Source organism: Aotus nancymaae, unplaced genomic scaffold (genome assembly GCF_030222135.1).
Source record: "Aotus nancymaae isolate 86718 unplaced genomic scaffold, 86718_ANA_hifiasm-v0.15.2.pri h1tg000022l_1, whole genome shotgun sequence".
Taxonomy (NCBI): Eukaryota; Metazoa; Chordata; class Mammalia; order Primates; family Aotidae; genus Aotus; species Aotus nancymaae.
Genome location: NW_026988435.1, coordinates 48800801 through 48820676, shown reverse-complemented (window position 1 = coordinate 48820676; position 19876 = coordinate 48800801). Strand labels below are relative to the sequence as shown.

At 46.0% G+C, this 19876-nt stretch overlaps 1 protein-coding gene and 1 long non-coding RNA gene across 5 annotated transcripts in view; both read right to left on the bottom strand.

The window, feature by feature from the left end:
- The window catches only part of DIP2A (disco interacting protein 2 homolog A), a 113642-nt gene extending 94149 nt beyond the window's left edge, over nucleotides 1–19493 (bottom strand). For all 4 annotated transcript variants that reach the window (XM_021667529.2, XM_021667530.2, XM_021667531.2 and 1 more), the window contains exon 1: nucleotides 19162–19493. In XM_021667529.2, coding sequence (XP_021523204.2) covers nucleotides 19162–19252 — 91 coding nt within the window. In that variant the 5' untranslated portion in view covers nucleotides 19253–19493. The remainder of the gene's footprint in view (nucleotides 1–19161) is intronic.
- On the bottom strand, nucleotides 10012–15748 carry LOC105706938 (uncharacterized). Its single transcript, XR_001104968.1, has 4 exons — nucleotides 15697–15748; nucleotides 15456–15511; nucleotides 15010–15158; nucleotides 10012–10168 (listed from the first exon to the last, which is right to left on the bottom strand). It is a non-coding gene; the product is annotated as an uncharacterized LOC105706938 (long non-coding RNA).
- Nucleotides 19494–19876: the final 383 nt, after the last annotated feature.

The window sequence follows — 19876 nt, the reverse complement described above, 5'->3', positions numbered from 1 at the left end:
CACACACACACGTGTGTGTATATATGTGCCTGTACATGTGTGTATATATATGTATACATATATATGTATATACACACACACACACAAATCTTTTTTTTTTTTGGAGATGGAGTTTCGCTCTTTTCGTTCTTGTTACCCAGGCTAGAGTGCAATGGCGCGATCTCAGCTCACTGCAACCTGCCCCTCCGGGTTCAAGCGATTCTCCTGCCTCAGCCTCCTGAGTAGCTGGGATTATATGTGTGAGCCACCACATCTGGCTAACTTTTGTATTTTTAGTAGAGATGGGGTTTCACCATGTTGGCCAGGCTGGTCTCAAATTCCTGACCTCAGATGATCCACCTGCCTCAGCCTCCCAAAGTGTTGGGATTACAGGTGTGAGCCACCACACCCAGCTAAAAATATATACATATAAATCTTTTTTTTTTTTTTTGAGACGGAGTTTCGCTCCTGTTATCCAGGCTGGAGTGCAATGGCGCGATCTCGGCTCACCACAACCTCCGCCTCCTGGGTTCAGGCAATTCTCCTGCCTCAGCCTCCTGAGTAGCTGGGATTACAGGCACGCGCCACCATGCCCAGCTAATTTTTTGTATTTTTAGTAGAGACGGGGTTTCATCATGTTGACCAGGATGGTCTCGATCTCTTGACCTCGTGATCCACCCGCCTCAGCCTCCCAAAGTGCTGGGATTACAGGCGTGAGCCACCGCGCCCGGCCTACATATAAATCTTTAGTCCTGCTATTCTATTAGGAAAAAGGGCATGTGCTTCCTTGACTTACCACAGGAGGAGTAGGCTTAAGTCAGTGTTGCTAGATTTACTCAAACAATTAGACAGGTTCTACTGGAGGTGCCCACACAGAGAACCAGGAGAAGTCAAGAAAACGAGGAGTGATCAGACCTGACCACTGTAAAACTTGAAGACAGATGCACAGAGCAATTAAATGATCGTTTTTACATATCCATGGCCTAGCAAGGGCACACCAACTTCCAGATTAAGAGTGATGCTATGAGCTGGGTGCAGTGGCTCATGCCTGTAATCCCAGCACTTTGAGAGGCTGTGATTTGAGATCAGGCAGATTATTTGAGAGCAGGCAGATTATTTGAGATCAGGAGTTCGAGACCATCATGGCCAAATCCAACATGGAGAAACCCCATCTCTACCAAAAAATACAAAAATTAACCAGGCGTGGTGGCACACACCTGTAATCCCAGCTACTCGGGAAGCTGAGGCAGGAGAATCACTTGAACCCAGGAGGCGGAGGTTGCAGTGAGCCGAGAGCAAAGACTGCACCTGGGAGGTGGAGGGGTTGCAGTGAGCTGAGATCACTACTCCAGCCTGGGAAACAGAGTGAGACTCCATCTCCAAAACAAGTAAAAAATAAAAAAGAGTGATGCTATGACTAGAAGATGTTGTTGGTGAGATTCATCCCAAATCTGCCTGGAACACCCTGGATCTGCTTCCTCCAATACTGAGCACACTTCGACTCCTACACTTAACTGCCCTGTCTGATGGCTCTCTCCAGTTCCCTCCTTTTCCTGAGCACTTCCCCATGCTGGCCTATATCTGTGCTTCTGGGCTAGTGCCCAGGGCCTTCCTTGGGCACTCTTCTCCAAGTGGACTGTGGAGTGGTACTGATGCCAACTCTGTAAATTGTTCATCCTCTATTTGTTTCAAAAATACACTTGGGAGAAAAAAATTATTACAACATGGTGTAATCATTTAAGAGTATCACGTAGCATTTAGACTGACCCAGAGTTGCATGTATTAACGTAATCATTATAATTTTTAAAATATAATATTGAGGTAAACAGCAAGTTTCAGAAGGATTTATAAAGATGATTTACATAGCTTTAAAATATGCAAAAGCACTATCGATTGTCTGTGGATATATGGAAAGGCAATTAAATGATAAAACACCAAATTCAGGAGAGAAGTTGGGAAGATGGCAAATGAAATTAGAGAGAAAATGGGACTTCAACTCTATAATGGTTCTTTGTAAAAAACAAAAAATATGAAGCTAATGTTAATTTTTTAAAGTTGGGCAGTAGGTACATGGGTGTGTACATGATGATTCACACAAATTGTTGGTGTGTTTGAAATATTTCACAATTAGAAAAACATTAAACAAGAAGCAGTCATCCACATTCAGAAGTTTCTAACTCTTAAAAGACTTTCAAACTGAAGCCTGTGGCTGGCAATACTGCACTTTCCAAGGATCAGAGAATACTTGCTCAATATGAATGTCTGCCATATCTTCTACAGTACTCATGAGCTTATTTAAATTATCCCTTTTAACTGAAGTAAGACCCTTAACATGCATTCAGGACATACAGGTAGATAACAATGTCAATGAAAGGTAATAAGACTCTTCTGTAAAAATACAGCTCTTGATTGGCCAAGCACGGTGGCTCACACCTGTAATCCCAGCACTTTGGGAGGCCGAGGCAGGCAGTTCACAAGGTCAGGAGATCGAGACCATCCTGGCCAACATGGTGAAAACCCCAACTCTACTAAAATACAAAAAAAAAAAAAAAAAAAAAATTAGCTGGGTGTGGTTGCGTGGGCCTGTAGTCCCAGCTACTCGGGAGGCTGAGGCAGGGAAATCGCTTGAACCCATGCAGCAGAGGTCACGGTGAGCTGAGATAGCCCCACTGCACTCCAGCCTGGCAACAGAGCAAGACTTCTTCTCAAAAAAAAAAAAAAAAGAAAGAAAAAAAGAAAAAGAAATATAGCTCTTGGCTAACAAGTTTGTATATAAATAGATAATAAACCTTTAAAAATAGCAAGTATTTAATGGAAAAATGCTTTTAAACATCAATTGGTAAGCTAAAGCCACATGGTTATATAATTCTTACTAAACATTCATAGACGACTAGCCTTGCAACTGAAAGGAGAACTTAGATATTATCCACGTCAATGCTCTACCACCCTTTCAGCTGCACATCTTCTGTTCAACCGAACTCTCAGGAGAAGTAGAGAAGTGTCTCTGGCTGAGGCAGAGGGAGTAGGGCTGCTCTCTGAGTGCTTACTTCCCCAAACAACTGGTGGTATCTTCTACGGGAATACATTAGCAGACTTTGCTACTATATCCTTTCCTCATTACCCCTCCTATCGTCCTTCACAACTTAGTTCAAAGGATGCACTGCCTATCTGCTTCAGATCTGCTCCATTCCCATCTTCCCAAACCAGCTGATCCTCACTGTTTTGATTTCCCAGAATCTAGACTATGAATTTCTTTTCAATTCTGAAAACCTAGCTAGATGTGGTGGCATACAGCGACAGTTCCAGCTACTTGGGAGGCTGAGGCAAAATGATCACTTAACCCCAAGTCCAGGAGTTCAAGACCAGTCTAAGCAATATATTGGGATCCCATCTCTTTAGGAAAAAACAAAAACAAACAAACAAAAAAACCCTCTTCAACCATCTGAATGAGATTCGGGGAAGTAGTCATCTTTACCTGATGACCGGCCATGAATACTGACCCAGAAAATCCTCCAAACACACTTCTTTTTCTTGAAAGCTTCTCCTGCCTCAGCTGCACAGATGCCCACACACTTGTCCTGTCTCCTTGTGGACACCTTCGGTCTTCCCTGTAGTCTCTCCCTTCTCTGCCTTTCCCTATGGATTTGGGCGCCTCAGTTTTTTCCTAGGCTCTCTTTGCATTATTCATTTCTCCTGTTGCGGTAATCATGTTCACCCCAGTTGTTATTTATGTGCCAATGACTTCCAAATTTCTAGCCTAGACATTTCTAGAAAGTACTAGATTTACATATCCAAATGCACTCTGGGTACCGCCACTCAGATCTCCCAGAGCAGCATCACACTCCTTTAGTGTCCCACGTGGTCGTGAGCAGCACCAGCATCTCCCAGACACGTGTTTCAGAAACTCCAGAGTCACCCTAGGCCTCCTTTACTGTGCATGTCACACAAAGTCTGCTGGTTCTACCTCTTTTTTTTTTTTTGAGACAGAGTCTCCCTCTGTCACCAGGCTGGAGTGCAGTGGCATGACCTCGGCTCACTGCAACCTCCACCTCCTGGGTTCAAATGATTCTCCCGCCTCAGCCTCCTGAGTAGCTGGGCGTTCAGGTGCACACCACCACGCCCAGCTAATTTATGTACTTTTGTTTTGTTTCTTGAGACAGTCTCAATCTGTCGCCAGGCTGGATGGAGTGCAATGGTATGATCTCGGCTCACTGCAACCTCCACCTCCTGGGTTCAAGCGATTCTCCTGCCTCAGATTCCTAAGTAGCTGAGATTACGGGCATGCGCCCCTGCGCCACCACGCCCAGCTAATTTTTTGGTATCTTTAGTAGAGACTGGGTTTCACCGTGTTGGCCAGGTTGGTCTCAATCTCTTGACCTCGTGATCCATCTGCCCGGCCTGCTGGCTCTACTTCTGATTGTCCTCTCCGTCCTATTGGCTCAGCTCTGTTCAGACCAGCAAAATCTCTTGCCCGGGATTACCGCAGTGGGTTCTTTAAGCTAACTTTTCTGTGCCCCAATTTCAGCCTCCTCCAATCTAATTTTCACATACTGCAGAAAAAGCTTTCTAAATCAAAGATGGAGACAGAAAGAGACAAAAGAGATTATGAAGGAATGTTTTAATTGTATCTTTTTTAAAAAGGTGGGGGCAGGGGGACTGCTGGCTCCATCATTTTTAAGACCTGTTTAAAGTAAAGCACCTGGTCAGGTTCAGTGGCTCATGCTGTAATACCAGCACTCCGAAAAGCCGAGGTGGGCAGATCACTTGAGGTCAGGGGTTTGAAACCAGCCTGGCCAACATGGTGAAAACCTGTCTCTACTAAAAATACAAAATTTAGCTGGACGTAGTGGCGCACGCCTGTGATCCCAGCTACTTGGGAGGCTGAGGCAGAATTTCTTGAACCCAGGAGGTGGAGGTTGCAGTTAGCTGAGATTGTACCACTGCACTCCAGACTGGGCAACAGAGCCAGACTCTATTTCCAAAATAAAATAAAATAAAAATAAATAAAGCACCCAAGAAAAACCACTCCCATAGCCTTCCTTTTTTTTCCCCCCCCCAGACAGGGTCTCACTGTGGCACCCAGGCTGAGGTGCAGTGGCATAATCATGGTTCGCTGCAGCCTCAATCTCAAGCAATCCTCCCACCTCTGCCTCTTAAATAGCTGGGATAACAGGCATGCACCAACACACGTTGCTAATTTTTTTTTATTTGTGGAGACAGGGTATCCCTATGTTGCCCAGGGTAGTCTCAAACTCCTGCCCCATAGCCTTTTCTTAAAAATAGAAAATTGGCTATTTCTGGTTTTAAGATTTACTGAGTTCTTGAATGTATACACATATTTTCAACTTGCTCATTTTCTCCCCTTTATCAAGAGTAGTGGTAGGAATGAAATATATTTTCATGGTATTTCTTGCTAATAGGAAGCCTTTAAGCAGAGCATACACTTTGCTGTTGTCCAATACAGTAGCCATTAGCCATATGTGGTTAAATTGTAATTAATTGAAAGTAAATTAAATTGAACAATCAGTTCCCTAGTCCCACTAGCCACATTCAAGTGTTCAACAGCCACATGCAGCTGGTGGCTACCATGCTGGACACCACAGAACCTTCCCATCACTGTGGAAAGTTCTAAACAGTGCCATTCTAGAGGCCACAGGTACCAGCACCCCCTCCTACCTTACTCTTGGTCACCTCACACATCCATAACACCCAACCAGCTATAGGGAGGCATCTGAGTTTGTTTCAGCCAGTTTGTCTAGACCCTAGAGAATCGAGTCCAAATTCCTTACTAGGATGTGTGAGCCCTGCTGTAAGTTCGCCCCTGCCTTTCCTCATCTACCTGTGGAACATGCCTGAAATTCCTTGGCCCACTCAACTTTGGTTTACCTTCCTTTGTCTCCACATCCATCCCTGCTCCTCCTCCTCCACCCTCTTCACAAATGCCTTCAAAACAAAGCTCAAGGGAACTACTTCCACTATTGGCCCTGCTCGCCCAGTGCTGATGATCCCTTCCCTTGGGCTGACTGGGTCCTGCACACATTTCACGATATTGCCACTGTTTACATGTCTTTCAGCCCCCACTAGACTGTGAGCCTCTTGGCACCCAGTCTGCTGAATGTTGTTAAACAATAGGATGACACACTGAGTGCCAGTCTGTTCAGGCTGCTGTAACAGAATACCAGAGTGGGCGGCTTCAACAACAGACATTTATTTTCTCACAGTTCTTTCTGGAGACTGAAAGCTCAAGATCAAGGTGCCAGAGGGTTCACTTCTGAGGAAGCCTCTCTCCTTGGCTTGCAGACAGCTGCCCTCTCACTGTCTTCACATGACCTCTCTATGCACACATAACCCTGGTGTCTCTTCGTCTTCTTATGAAGACACCAGTCCTACTGGATGAGGTCCCACCCCCTTGACCTCATTTGACCTTACATATCTCCTTAAGTTGCTGTCTTCAAATATAATCCACTGGGGTTAGGGCTTCAACACACCAACAATTGTTTCCTTTTGTTTCAGAGACTTAATTTAAAGTTTCTTTACTAAAGGTACTGCAGAAAAAGTTCTGAAATCGGAAAGTGTGTAAAAGTTCTTTTTCTGCTATTTCCAAAATGGTACTCTTAAATTATGAACAGTTCACTGTAGAAAGAAGACAATACAGGATTTCTATTCTTTCCTTACGGGTGATTAATACAAAGTCTAAAAGGCAACCCCCACATGATCACTGTCCCCCTGCTATAATTTTAGCTGCTGCCTTCAAGAACACAGGAAATCTTAAGAACAGAGGCTGCCCAGGTGCAGTGGCTCATGCCTGTAATCCCAGCAGTTTGGGAGGCCGAGGTGGGCAGATCACGAGGTCAGGAGTTCAAGATCAGCCTGGCCAACATGTGAAACCCCATCTCTACTAAAAATACAAAAATTAGCTGGGCACGGTGGCACGTGCCTGTAATCCCAGCTACTCGGGAGGCTGAGGCAGGAGAATTGCTTGAACCAGGACCTGGGAGGCAGAAGTTGCAGTGAGCCAAGATCGCGCCACGGCACTCCAGCCTCAGCGACAGAGAGACTCTGTCTCAAAAAAAAAAAAAGAACGGAGGTCATATATTTCCTGGGTGGAAAGGGAAGGGAACCCCTTGGGTACATTACTCTAAATGATTATTTACCAATACACAATAGAAGTAACAGGTATTTTAAAGTGATGTGTCTTCACTGATGATACAGTTTTTTCCTTGCCAAGCAGTTTATGATTTCCTAGTCTTTTTAACAGACAAGTGCAACATTGAAAATGTCAACTAATTTAATGGTGTAAAGACTGAACCAGAAGGATTATGTTAGTCCTACCCAGAAGCAATCTCACTGCACAGCAAAAATTAGTTTTAAAAGATTTACTGGGGCGGGGCGCGGTGGCTCACACCTGTAATCCAAGCACTTTGGAGGCCAAGGTGGGCGGATCACCTGAGGTTGGGAGTTCAAGACCAGCCTGACCAACATGGTGAAACCCTGTCTTTATATTAAAAAAATAAAGAAAAAAAATAAAATAAAAAATAAAAAATATTTACTGGGACGCTGATAGTGGAGGCGGCTATACACGTACAAGGGTAGGAGGAATATGGGATAGTTCTGTACCTTTCTCTCAATTTTGCTGTGAACGTAAAACTGCTCTTAAAAAATCTGTAAAGGCCGGGCACAGTGGCTTACGCCTATAATCCCAGCAGTTTGGGAGGCCAAGGTGGGTGGGTCACAAGGTCAGGAGTTTGAGACCAGCCTGGCCAACATGGCAAAACCCCATCTCTACTAAAAATATAAAAATTAGCCGGGTGTGATCGCTGCGATCTCAGATCACTGTGATCTCCGTCTCCCAGATTCGAGCCATTCTCCTGCCTCAGCCTCCTGAATATCTGGGAATACAGGTGCCCACCACCACGCCTGGCTAACTGTTTTTTTGAGACTGAGTTTTACTCTTGTTGCCCAGGCTGGCATGCAATGGCATGATATTGGCTCACTGCAACCTTTGCCTCCCGGGTGCAAGCAATTCTCCTGCCTCAGCCTCCCAAGTAGCTGGGATTACAGGCATGCACCACCACACCTGGCAAATGTTGTATTTTTAGTAAAGACGAGGTTTCTCCATGTTGATCAGGCTGGTCTCAAACTCTCAACCTCAGGTGATCTGCCCATCTCGGCCTCCCAAAATACTGGGATTACAGGGTTGAGCCACTGTGCCCAGCCAATTTTTTGTATTTTTAGTAGAGACAGGGTTTCATCATGTTGGCCAGGATGGTCTCAAACTCCTGACCTCAGGTGATTCGCCCACCTTGGCTTCCTAAAGTGCTGAAATTACAGATGTGAGCCACCGTACCCGGCCTGAATTCACTTTTATGGTGAATAAATGTGTATCACATCAGGCAAAATAACACATTAAAAGATTAAATATGTGATTTAAAAAACAAAATTGCAGCTCTTGAACTTTTTTTTTCAACTTTCTAAAGACACTTATTCTGGTCCCTGACCTGCCCTGATGATGAGAGAAGCAGCCACACATGGCTAATGCTCACTGAGGACACACTACATGAAAGGCGGCACCAGGCACAGGGGTGACTCCACTCCTTCACGCTCATTTCCATGCGGACACATCATCAGACAGACTCTGCACAGCAGACCAGTGCCCCCATCTCTGAATCTCTTTTCCAACTTCTAAGTCCTGGACGTACATTCAATCCATTTTGTGAGACTAAAGGTCAAAGAGGAGAAGGGAACTAAATGACCAGAGAGGCTGTCTTAGACTGCACAACCCTAACACACACACACACACACACTATACACCTTTGCTGAAGGCCTGCCCTAGGGAAAAAGGCAGGTATACTCTCCCTACAGACAGGTGTCCTTGAGACAGCATGTTTCTTACTCCCTGTCATCAAGTGCCAGGTGTGAGAGGTCAAGGCAGTTTACAGACCTGGCCAGCATGGAGCAGAACAGCAATGCCACTCTCTTAAAGGTCCTTTGGACTGCTCCAAGTAGGGAAGACCAACATAAGACACAGAATTATCAACAGTATTAATACTTTGGATAATTACTTATTGTAATTATTTATTGCATTCCTTAAAATAAGTGCTCCTAAAGAAAAGCAGATGGTGCTGAGTCACATAGAGGGAGAGTCAGCAAGCTAGAGGAGTTGGCCATGGGCGATGCATAAGCCTGCTCTGGTGCCTGAAACTCAGAGGAACAAGGCAGGTTTGGCCCCTGCTCTCATGAAGCTTCATGATGGGTAACTAAACCAGAGTCAGACACAGGCAACAGAATCCTGAGAACAGTGAAGCATTCAATACACCTTGACCAACAACCATGTGCCAGGTACAACCTCGAAGAGCAGAGTATTAATAAGGAAGACAAACATCTAAACTGACAACGCCAGATAAATCAGCCCTTCTAAGGTGGGTCTAAATCAGTGACCCCCTATGGCAGTTCACATCCTCTGAAAAGCAGATGCTATCATGTGATTAGATGTGAAAGAGATTTATGTGGGGAAAACGCCCTTGAGGGAAAATGGGGAGAGACCCAGTGGATTTTTCCCAGGGTAAGAGGAAAAGGCGGCAGGTCGGAGAGAAGAAGTCTTAGACTAAAGGCAGCACTAAGAAAGTTCCGGCCAATGGGGAGTCCTCGAGCCAAAGTTCCCATCAGGACTCCCGGGAAATAGCCCTAGTATTCCTGCTATAGGAAGCATAGCCTCAGCTTGAGAGCAGTGTGGACCCACAGCACAAGCAATGAGGCCGTCAGTGGATTACGCCCTCATGGGCCCCTAACAAACTACTAGATTAGATGTAGGTCATCGAACTCCACACCAGTGAGACCTCTCCAGCTTAGCCTGGACTCTGCAATAGGACAGAAGCAACAGTGCACTCATCTCAGTCTCCTCTAAGTTTTTTCTTTCTGGTCACTTAAAGCAACAAAGACCACATTCTGATTCAATGCCTCCCTGAGGCACAGATCCATCCTGCTGATGGGTTCACTGCATTAGAAAAACTGCTGTAAAAATAGCTAAGTATTAATCCATTTACAGAGGATTCTTTATTTGAAACAGAATAAACACCATGTGAGGTTTTTCACTTTTATTATTCAGTAAGCATCCATTAAAGTGCCTAAAATGTACAAGGTGCTGGAGATAGAAAGATGAACAGATCAAACCTTCCTCTTGAAATGTTCCCTTTAAAATGGTATAGAAAAGACAAGCAAACAAATAATCATGAAACAAATAACTATGATCCTACAAAAGTGATACAATGAGTTTTAAAAGGATCCAGAGCACAGGCACTTTATTCTGTGAGGGCGGGGGAGGAAGGAGCTTTAGTAGAAGAAGGCAGAGCCTCAAAGAGAAAGTGAAGTTTAAACTTAAGCGGTGAAAGAAAGGAATTAAACAGGTACAGAATAGCTGGCAATGAAGCATGTTTAAAGTTTTAGGATATTAAAATTGAAATCACTGATATTCCTTTTTTAAAGCAACATGTGATTAACCTGTAAGAACTTGTGCATGTGTAATGTATAAATCTTGATGAGTTTAAAGATAAGTATATCCCATGAAACCATCCCACAAACATAACCATCATCTCTAAAAGTTTCTTCTTTTTCTGTTTGTGATGAGAACGTTTAACATAAAGATCTACTCTCTTAACAAATTTTTAACACAAGACAGTATTGTTAACTCTGTACACTACGCTGTACAGCAGCTCTCTAGGAGTTATTCACCTTGCATAACTGAAACTGTATCCCCTTTGTTCAACACCTTCCAGATTCTCCCTCCACCCAAGTCCCGAATAACCACCATTCTACTCTCTGCTTCTATGAGTTTGACTGTTCTAAGTTCCTGATACAAGTGGGCTTGTGTAGTATTTGTTCTGGTGCTGATTTTCTTCTTCTTCTTCTTAGACAGGGTCTCATTGAGTGTAGTGGTGCAATTTCAGGTTACTGCAGCCTCGGGTTCTCCCTGCCTCAGCCTCCCGAGCAGCTGGGATTACAGGTACTTGCCACCACATCCAGCTAATTTTTGTATTTTTAGTAGAGACAGAGTTTTGCCAGGTTGCCCAGGCTGGTCTGGAACCCCTGGCCTCAAGTTATCCATGGGCATCGGCCTCGAAGGATTGCTGGCATGAGTCACCACACCTGGCCCTAATTTTTGTATTTTTAGTAGAGATGGGGTTTCACCGAGTTATCCAAGCTGATCCTAAACTCCTGAGCTCAAACAATCTGCCCTCCTCAGCCTCCCAAAGTCCTGGGATTACAGGTGTGAGCCACCGTGCCCAGCTGGTGCTGATTTTTTTTTTTTTTTTTTTTGAGACGGCGTCTCATTCATTGACCAGGCTGGAGTGCAATGACGCGATTTCGGTTCACTGCAACCTCCGCCTCCCAGGTTCAAGTGATTCTCCTGCCTCAGCCTCCTGAGTAGCTGGGATAACAGGTGCCCGCCAACAAGCCCAGCTAATTTTCTGTGTTTTTAGTAGAGACAAGGTTTCACTATGTTGGTTAAGCTAATCTCGAACTCCCGATCTCAGGCAATCTACCCGCCTCGGCCTCTCAAAGTGTTAGGATTACAGGCGTGAACCACCGTGCCTGGTCAGGTGCTGATATTTTTAAATAAACTTATAAATCAAAATTTTATAAAAAGACACTTGTACTGGGATAATTTACTATGTGAAAAAAAAAAAACTCTGAAGAGGGTATTCCTGAATCATGAATAATACATTTTGTTAGGGTTACATACAAGCAACTAGTCAGTAAGTATAATTGTTAAAGATTTTCAAACATGTTTTATGAACTGAAATGCCTGATTGTCCTTATATACATAAACTGATATATTTATTAAACTAGACAATAGCTTTAAAATGTTACAAAAAATATAAAGAGATGATGACATTCATGTCTTTCAGCTACTATGTTCTAGCTATTCAACAGGCTGAGGCAAGAAGATCGTTTGAACCCAGGAGTACAAGGCAGCAGTGAGCTATCTTCTCATTACTGCACTCCTGCCTGGGCAACAGAGTAAGACCCTGTCTTTAAAACAAACAAACAACAAAAAAAACTAATACATAAAATTTTAAAAATATTTAACTCATTTGAAATTTTTAATAAACTGACTAGATGTTAAGGTAAATAATATTTTTTACTAAAGGTAATACATTTCTGAAAACAAAAACATTTAGTGAGAAGAGGTATTACTTTACATTTTTACCAGTCGCTTTAACTCTGACTTCAGAGAAGACATAGGGATTCTCATACCTGCTTCAGCATCCAATCTGTTGCACTGTATGATTTTTTGGTTGAAGTCTATGAATCAAATCCATTTACAGAGAGATATGCAGTTGGAAAAGGGAAGAGTGTTTTCAGCAGCCTTTTCAGATCATTGTGGACATTCTTCTTTGATACCACCCCAAAACTAGGCATGGGGTAGTCTCTTTTTTTTTTTTTTTTTTTTTTTTTTTGAGACGGAGTTTCACTCTTGATACCCAGGCTGGAGCGCAATGGCGCGATCTCGGCTCACCGCAATCTCCGCCTCCTGGGTTCAGGCAATTCTCCTGCCTCAGCCTCCTGAGTAGCTGGGATTACAGGCACGCGCCACCGTGCCCAGCTAATTTTTTTTTTTGTATTAGTAGAGACGGGGTTTCACCATGTTGACCAGGATGGTCTCGATCTCTTGACCTCGTGATCCACCCGCCTCGGCCTCCCAAAGTGCTGGGATTACAGGCTTGAGCCACCGCGCCCGGCCTGGGGTAGTCTCTTAAAAAAATAGTTGCCGGGCGCAGTGGCTCACGCCTGTAATCCCAGCACTTTGGGAGGCCGAGGCAGGCGGATTGCGAGGTCAGGAGATCGAGATCATCCTGGCTAACACAGTGAAACCTCATCTCTACTGAAAAAAAAACAAAAATTAGTCGGGCATGGTGGCACGCGCCTGTAGTCCCAGCTACTCGGGAGGCTGAGGCAGGAGAATCGCTTGAACTCAGGAGGCAGAGGTTGCAGTGAGCTGAGATCGTGCCACTGCACTCCAGCCTGGGCGAAAGAGAGAAGCATTGTCTCAACAAAAAAAAAAAGTTGTAATGTAAACTCTAAAACTCTATCAGTGAACTTTTCATATCATTGCACTAAAGTCCACTGGCCTATCTTTTGAATGAATCTTTTACCGTGCGCCATGGTGAGCTGGAAAATACTAGTCCCCAGAATTATGCAGATCTTCCAAATGTTGGCACATTTGACTGTGTTAATGAATACTCATTTATTAACACTGCCACCAATCAAAGAAGTCCTTAACTGTTGGGAAACTGTCAAGCCATGGAAGCAGATAAAAGTGTTTTCAAAATTTTGAATTTTGCTTGAAAGCACAAATATTATCATTGGTCACAAATTGTCAGTTATTTTCCTTCATTTATTTTCCAGAAAACGTCCACTAAATACCCAAGTATCAATAACCGCAGCTTGTCTGCCACCCACTTCTTCAAGCAAAAATGGCATTTCACAATAAAAGTAGCTAGTTCGCTTTGCAACTCAAACTACACAACTGCTGTTTCTCAAAACAGGCACCGTACCTCTTCGTGCAGCAAAAGTGCTTCAAGGCAAAAAAGCGCTTTGGCCTTTTAAAAAAAGGCTGCACTCCAGCCTGGGCAACAGAGTCAAACTCCATCTCAAAAGAATAAATAAAATCAATAAAGAGAACTGACGGATTACTTCTGGAAGAAACACAGGAAACAGTCACCAGAGGTCACCTCTGGGAAAAGGTAGGAGGGAGACTCATTCTACCCTACATTTCCTTTGAACTCTTTCATTTCTCTGCCATATGTATATGCATTACCTTTTCAATACAACATTGTGCAAAGCCTTATGACCTGTGGGAAAGAGCTAAATCTTGACTTTTTTTTTTTTTGAGACTGGAGTTTTGCTCTTGTTGCCCAGGCTGGAGTGCAATGGTGCAATCTCGGCTCACTGCAACCTCCGCCTCCTTGGTTCCAGCAATTCTCCTGCCTCAGCCTCCCTAGTAGTAGGGATTACAAGCGTACACCACCACGCCTGGCTAATTTTTTGTATTTAGTAGAGACGGGGGTTTCACCATGTTAGTCAGGCTGATCTCAAACTCCTAACCTCAGGTGACCCACCCGCCTCGACCTCCCAAAGTGCTGGGATTACAGGTGTGAGCCACCGCGCCTGGCCAAACATGAGAACTTTTATATACCACAAAATATTTAAGAAGCACAACAAATGTTTATTAACATAATGGCAATGCCAGGCTGTCATTTTGAAAATTAAGAATTATGGCGGAGCACAGTGGCTCACACCTGTAATCCTAGCACTTTGGGAGGCCGAGATGGGTGGGTCACCTGAGGTCAGGAGTTCAAGACCAGCCTCACTAATTTGGTGAAACCCCATCTCTACTAAAAAAACAAAAATTAGCTGGGCAAGGTGTCGGGCACCTGTAATCCCAGCTACTTGGGGGGCTGAAGCAGGAGAATCGCTTGAACCCAGGAGACAGAGGTTGCAGTGAGCCGAGATCGAGCCACTGCACTCCACCCTGAGTGACAGAGGGAGACACAGTCTCAAAAAAAAAAAAAAAAGAATATCACAGATGTTAGAAATTAAAGACAGTTAAAGAGAAAAAAAGCTTTGTGAGAGAAATCTCTTCCTGTATACCCACAAACTGCATTTCCCCCCCTTTTCATTTTATTCCATCTAGACTGGAAGTCCTGCATTATAGAACACAAGAAATCAAGAAAAAGACTAAAGTTAAAGCTGTGGAATAGACCTGTTAACCAGAATAAAATAATAGGAGTGGGATAAAGGTAGCCTATTGTGTAGGAATTTTCTCTCTAACCTACTGCAGACCACTAAAACAAAGAACAAAATGCCACCGTCCATGTTTTTAAAGCAGTTCAGCAGCAATTGCTCCAAGACACTGTACAGCACTGGTGTGCCAAAAGCAGCTGTGAGGTATGTCCGAGAATCGGTTACAGTAACAGGCAAAGCACAAGGGTTTGGGAATTAATTCTTTTTTAAATATCAAGGTTATACCTCTAATGATCTCACTTTCATCCATGAACATCCTGACAGGTTTTCAGGAACCGCATGTCTTCTGTATGTGTTCGTGGCTGGGGGCAAGGGGTCTAAGAAGAGTGAGGTTCCAAGTACTTCCACTCTTTATCTTAATCTGAAGCAGACTCCTAAGTCAAGAGGGCAAAACAGCCAGAAAAGTTAAGGAGCAAGAACACAGCTATGCCTTATTTCCGTCTTGGGACTCTATAACAGAAATTCAGCAAACCTGCCTTAGGGAAAGAAATCATAGCATTCTGTCAGAACTTCCCCGGACCAATGCCAATCACAATCATTGATAAGAATGCAGTGAGGATATTGGAGAATAAGGCCAGGTGGGAAGTATGAATAAAGGCAGGGGGATACTTTCAACAGGCTGAGGGGAAGGGATGCAGGATTTTCTAGAGGATTCAGGTATCACTCATTACCAGTTTCCATTGAAGGCAGCATCTTTGTCACTTTTAAGCTGCTGCTTCCTTCCAACCTACCAAGCAGAGTGACAACTCTGTTTTAGGTAATTTCTCACTCAGATAAATGTGAATGCTATGAAAAAGTTACACTATTTTGACAAATATGAAAATAATAACAAGGAAATACTGACTTTGGTTGTTTCAGGACCATAACTCATTACTAATATCTCCCTTTAATGACGTAAATAAAACACCTTACCAGTTTCAAAGAATTTTCAAACACACTATCTGATGGAATTTTTACAACAAACCTGGAAAGTCAATAAAGCTGGTATTAACCTCCTTTTACAGCTGACCAAACCCAAGTTTACAGACATTACAATTCACTAGAGACTCACAGACACTTTACCAGATGCCAGCCACTGTGTGAAGATGCCAAAAATCTGCCTAAAACTAAGTCCTTATCAGTAACCATCTCCAAATCCAAAGAGGAGACCCCATGTCAACAACCACCACAACACCAACTATAGAAGCCAGCACTAACCTGTGGAAGCACCCTGGAAGCAGGTCCACATGTGTGACTGTGACTAAGCAGTCACTGACCCACGGTGGCCAAAAGAAGTGTCAGGCTAATCTGGGAGCAGGGAAAGAAGCCAAGAAGCCACAGCTTCCACCCGCTTGGCTGCCACTCTGCTCTCTGCTGTCTTTTCCCCTTAACACTTTTTTTTTTTTTTGGAGACAAGGTCTCACTCTGTCTCCCAGGCTAGAATGCAGTGGCATATAAAGGCTCACAACCTCCTCAAGTGATCCTCCCACCTCAGCTCCTTGAGTAGCTGGGACTACAGGCGCACACCACCAAGCCCAGCCTATTTTTTTTGGTAGACGCGGGGTCTCCCTTTGTTGCCTAGGCTGGTCCCAAACTCCTGGGCTCAAGCGATCCTCCTGCCTCAGCCTCTCAAAATGCAGAGATTACAGGCCTGGGCCACCATACCTGGGCTTAATACTTCTTTTGTTTACTTCCTTTCAACTTAAGGTCCTTTTCCATGTTACATAATCTTATACGTCTACTTATCTGTACATCCCATACATTCTCTAAAACGACAATAGCATAAATGAATTCAATAGATAGGAAACGTTTATTTCATTTAAGTACTTATGTTTTGTCCCACAAATTATGAAGTACTTTGAGGAAGGGATTCAATTATCAATTCCTAGCAAGCACTCAAACACAACTACAAGATAATGAGAAATTGAGGGAATAATGAATACATTGGAGTAGAAATTAGGAGCAATATGCAAAAATACATTTGAAATGCGTAGAATATAAACTGCATATATATGATTTTCCCTAAAGAGCCTTAACAAATGCAGTACAGTAGATCCTGTCAAATTTCTAAATTAAGTCTGTCAGACCGCCTAAGAGAATCTAATCACCAAAAATTCTCAAATCCATCCATTTCTTTCCTTCTTCTCTTTGAGAGACAGAGTCTCGCTCTATCGCCCAGGCTGCAGTGCTCCAAAGCTCAAGTGATTCTCCTGCCTCAGCCTCCCAAGTAGCTGGAACTACAGGTGCACACCACCTTGCCCAGTTGATTTTATTTTAATACTATGGAGATAGAGTTTTGCTATGTTACCCAGGCTGTTCTGAAGTCCTGTCTTCAAGCTACCGTGGCTTCTCAAAGTGTTGGGATTACAAGCATGAAGCCACTGTGAACTCAGCCTGTACTTCCATTTTTTAAAAATGTGCCACAAGCCAGGCACAGTGGCTCACGCCTATAATCCCAGCACTTTGACAGGCAGAGGCAGGTGGATCACCTGAGGTCAGGAGCTGGAGACCAGCCTGATGAACATGGTGAAACCCCACCTCTACTAAAAAAAAACAAAAATTAGCTGGGTGTGATGGCAGGTGCCTGTAATCCCAGCTACTCGAGGCTGAGGCAGGACAATCGCATAAACCTGGGAGGCAAAGATTGCAGTGAGCCAAGATCGCGCCACTGCACTTCAGCCTGGGCGACTCCGTCTCAAAAAAAAAAAAAAAAAATGTGCCACATATCACAACACTTTTAAAATTTGAATGATAAATTCAAAACAATTGCAAGTACATGCTGTTATCATATGTAAAACAGGATCACAACAGCTCTACCTCCCTAAGGTTGGTAAGGATTAAATGACTTACTATGTGCTGGAGCGCATATTCATTAGATATTTTGAAAAATATCCCAGACTCAGCAAAATGTATCAATCTAAAACTTACAGTAAGAATAATAACATCATCAGCCAGGCATAGTAGCTTATGCCTGTAATCCCGGCACTTTGGGAGGCTGAGGTGGGTGGATCACCTGAAGTCAGGAGTTCGAGACCAGCCTGACCAACATGGAGTAACCCCGTCTCTACTAAAAATACAAAAAATTAGCCAGGTGTGGTGGCCCATGCCTGTAATCCCAGCTACTCAGGAAGCTGAGGCAGGAGAATCATTTGAACCTGGGAGGTGGAGGTTGCGGTGAGCCAAGATTGCACCACTGCACTCCAGCCTGTGCAACATGAGTGAAAAAACTCCATCTCAAAAAAAAAAAAGAATAAGATTTAAAAAATGGATTCTAAAAGCTGAAAATGCATTTAGGTCTCAAAAACAGAGTAAGAATCAATTACACGCTTTTCTTCAAGGACTGCAAGTCCTTCCTGGTACTGAAGAACCTAACTCCTTCCCAACGACAGCCAAAAGGAACATCAGGACACCGGTCTTGAAAGGGATAACATCCAAATGGGAAATGCCACCCACCACCTCCGAAGCCAGATTACTCCAGTCTATTTTTATCGACCAACCATTTATAAGATTTTTTTTTTACTTTAAAAAATTCCATGAAGGGGGCTAACAACTCCTGCGGTATGTGCTTTGCACATACATTAAGGTATTTTAGCCTCATAAGAATCCAAAAGGAAAGCGCTGTGACAACCCATTTTATAGACGGTAAAATGAGGCACGGGGTGCAGCTCCCGGAGCACCAGGCGTGGGGCACGGGCTCCCAGCTCCAGGGAGCAGGTGCCTGCGGACAACGGCCACGGCCACCCTGGTGCAGCCCAGACCCACAGCCTCGAGAAAAGGGCTCACAGCTCGGGGCACAAGCGGTCATTCCTCTCCAGATTCCCACCCCGGGCCGGACGACCTGGTCAAGGCCAGTCCTTGGGGTCAGATCCCATAGCTGGGGGTGAGGAAAGGTCTCCAGAAATTGGGTAGGAGTCCCAGAGTGGGGGCCCAAGCGGGGGTCTTGGGTGCAGCGCCGCCGTATTGGGGTCCTGGGGTGAGGAGTAAGCGTCCTAGGTGTGAGGGGCCGCGGGGGGTCCTTGTATGAGAGGCGGGGCAGTGGCGCCCGGTGTGAGGAGCCACGAGGGGGTCCCGGGGGTGAAAGTCGGGGTCCGGAGGGGCAGCGCGGGAGTCCCGGGGTGAAGGGAGGGGTCCCGGGGGTGAGGGACGGAGGTCGTGGCGGGTGAAGGACGGGGTCCCGGGGTGAGGGGCGGGGATGCAGGGGGAGAGGGGCGGGAGGTCTTAGGGGTAACGGGCGGGGCCCCGGGGTGAGGGGCGGGGCCCCGGGGTTGTTGAGGAACGCGGGTCCCGGGTGAGGGGCGGTGCCCCGGGGTTGAGGAACGCGGGTCCCGGGTGAGGGGCGGGGTCCCGGACGCGAGAGGCAGCGCGCGGGTCGCGGGGGTGAGGGCGGGGACGGCTCACCTTCCGACAACTCCAGCTCCAGCTCAGCCAGGCTCTCCCGCACCTCGGCGGGCAGCGACGCCCCCTCCAGCGGGCACCCGCGGTCAGCCATGGCCAGGCCGGCTAGCGTCCGGGCGGAGGCTGGAACCGGACCGGGCCCGGCGGCGGGAGCGAAAACCGGCGCTACGTTGCTCCCCTCAGGCAAACAACCCACGTCCGCCAGGCAAGGAGCTGGAGGCGGCGGGGCAGGGGCGCTGCCAGGGCGGCAACGCACCCGCGCGGGCACGAGCGCGGAGGGCTCCTTCGCGCCGCCGCTGCCCCGCGCGCTCCTGAGCGCCCGGCCGGCCCTGCACGGGAGCGCGTGCGCGGCGGGAAGGGTGGGTGGCGAGCGCGCGTGCGCCGTGGGTCTCGGGCCCTGACCGCGCCCCCGGCCCCACCCAGCAACACCAGAGCCTCGCTTCCATTGGTCCCGAAGACGCGTCGATGCCGCTCCGGGCTCCCATTGGGAGAGGCGGGAGTGCGCCGCTCCCGACAGGCTCTGCGCGAGGGCGGCCGGCCTGAGGCGGGCGGGCTGCCGAGCTTGGGGCCCAGGCGCCGGCGTGGGGATGGGCGGCCCGTGGGCGTTGGCGCTGGCCGCTGGGTCCCCACGCTGACCCCGAGGCGCCGCTAGTGGTGCCGCGCGCGGCCTTCCCACCCGCGCCGCCCGTCTCGGGGCTCGTCCGTGGTCCCCGTGGCT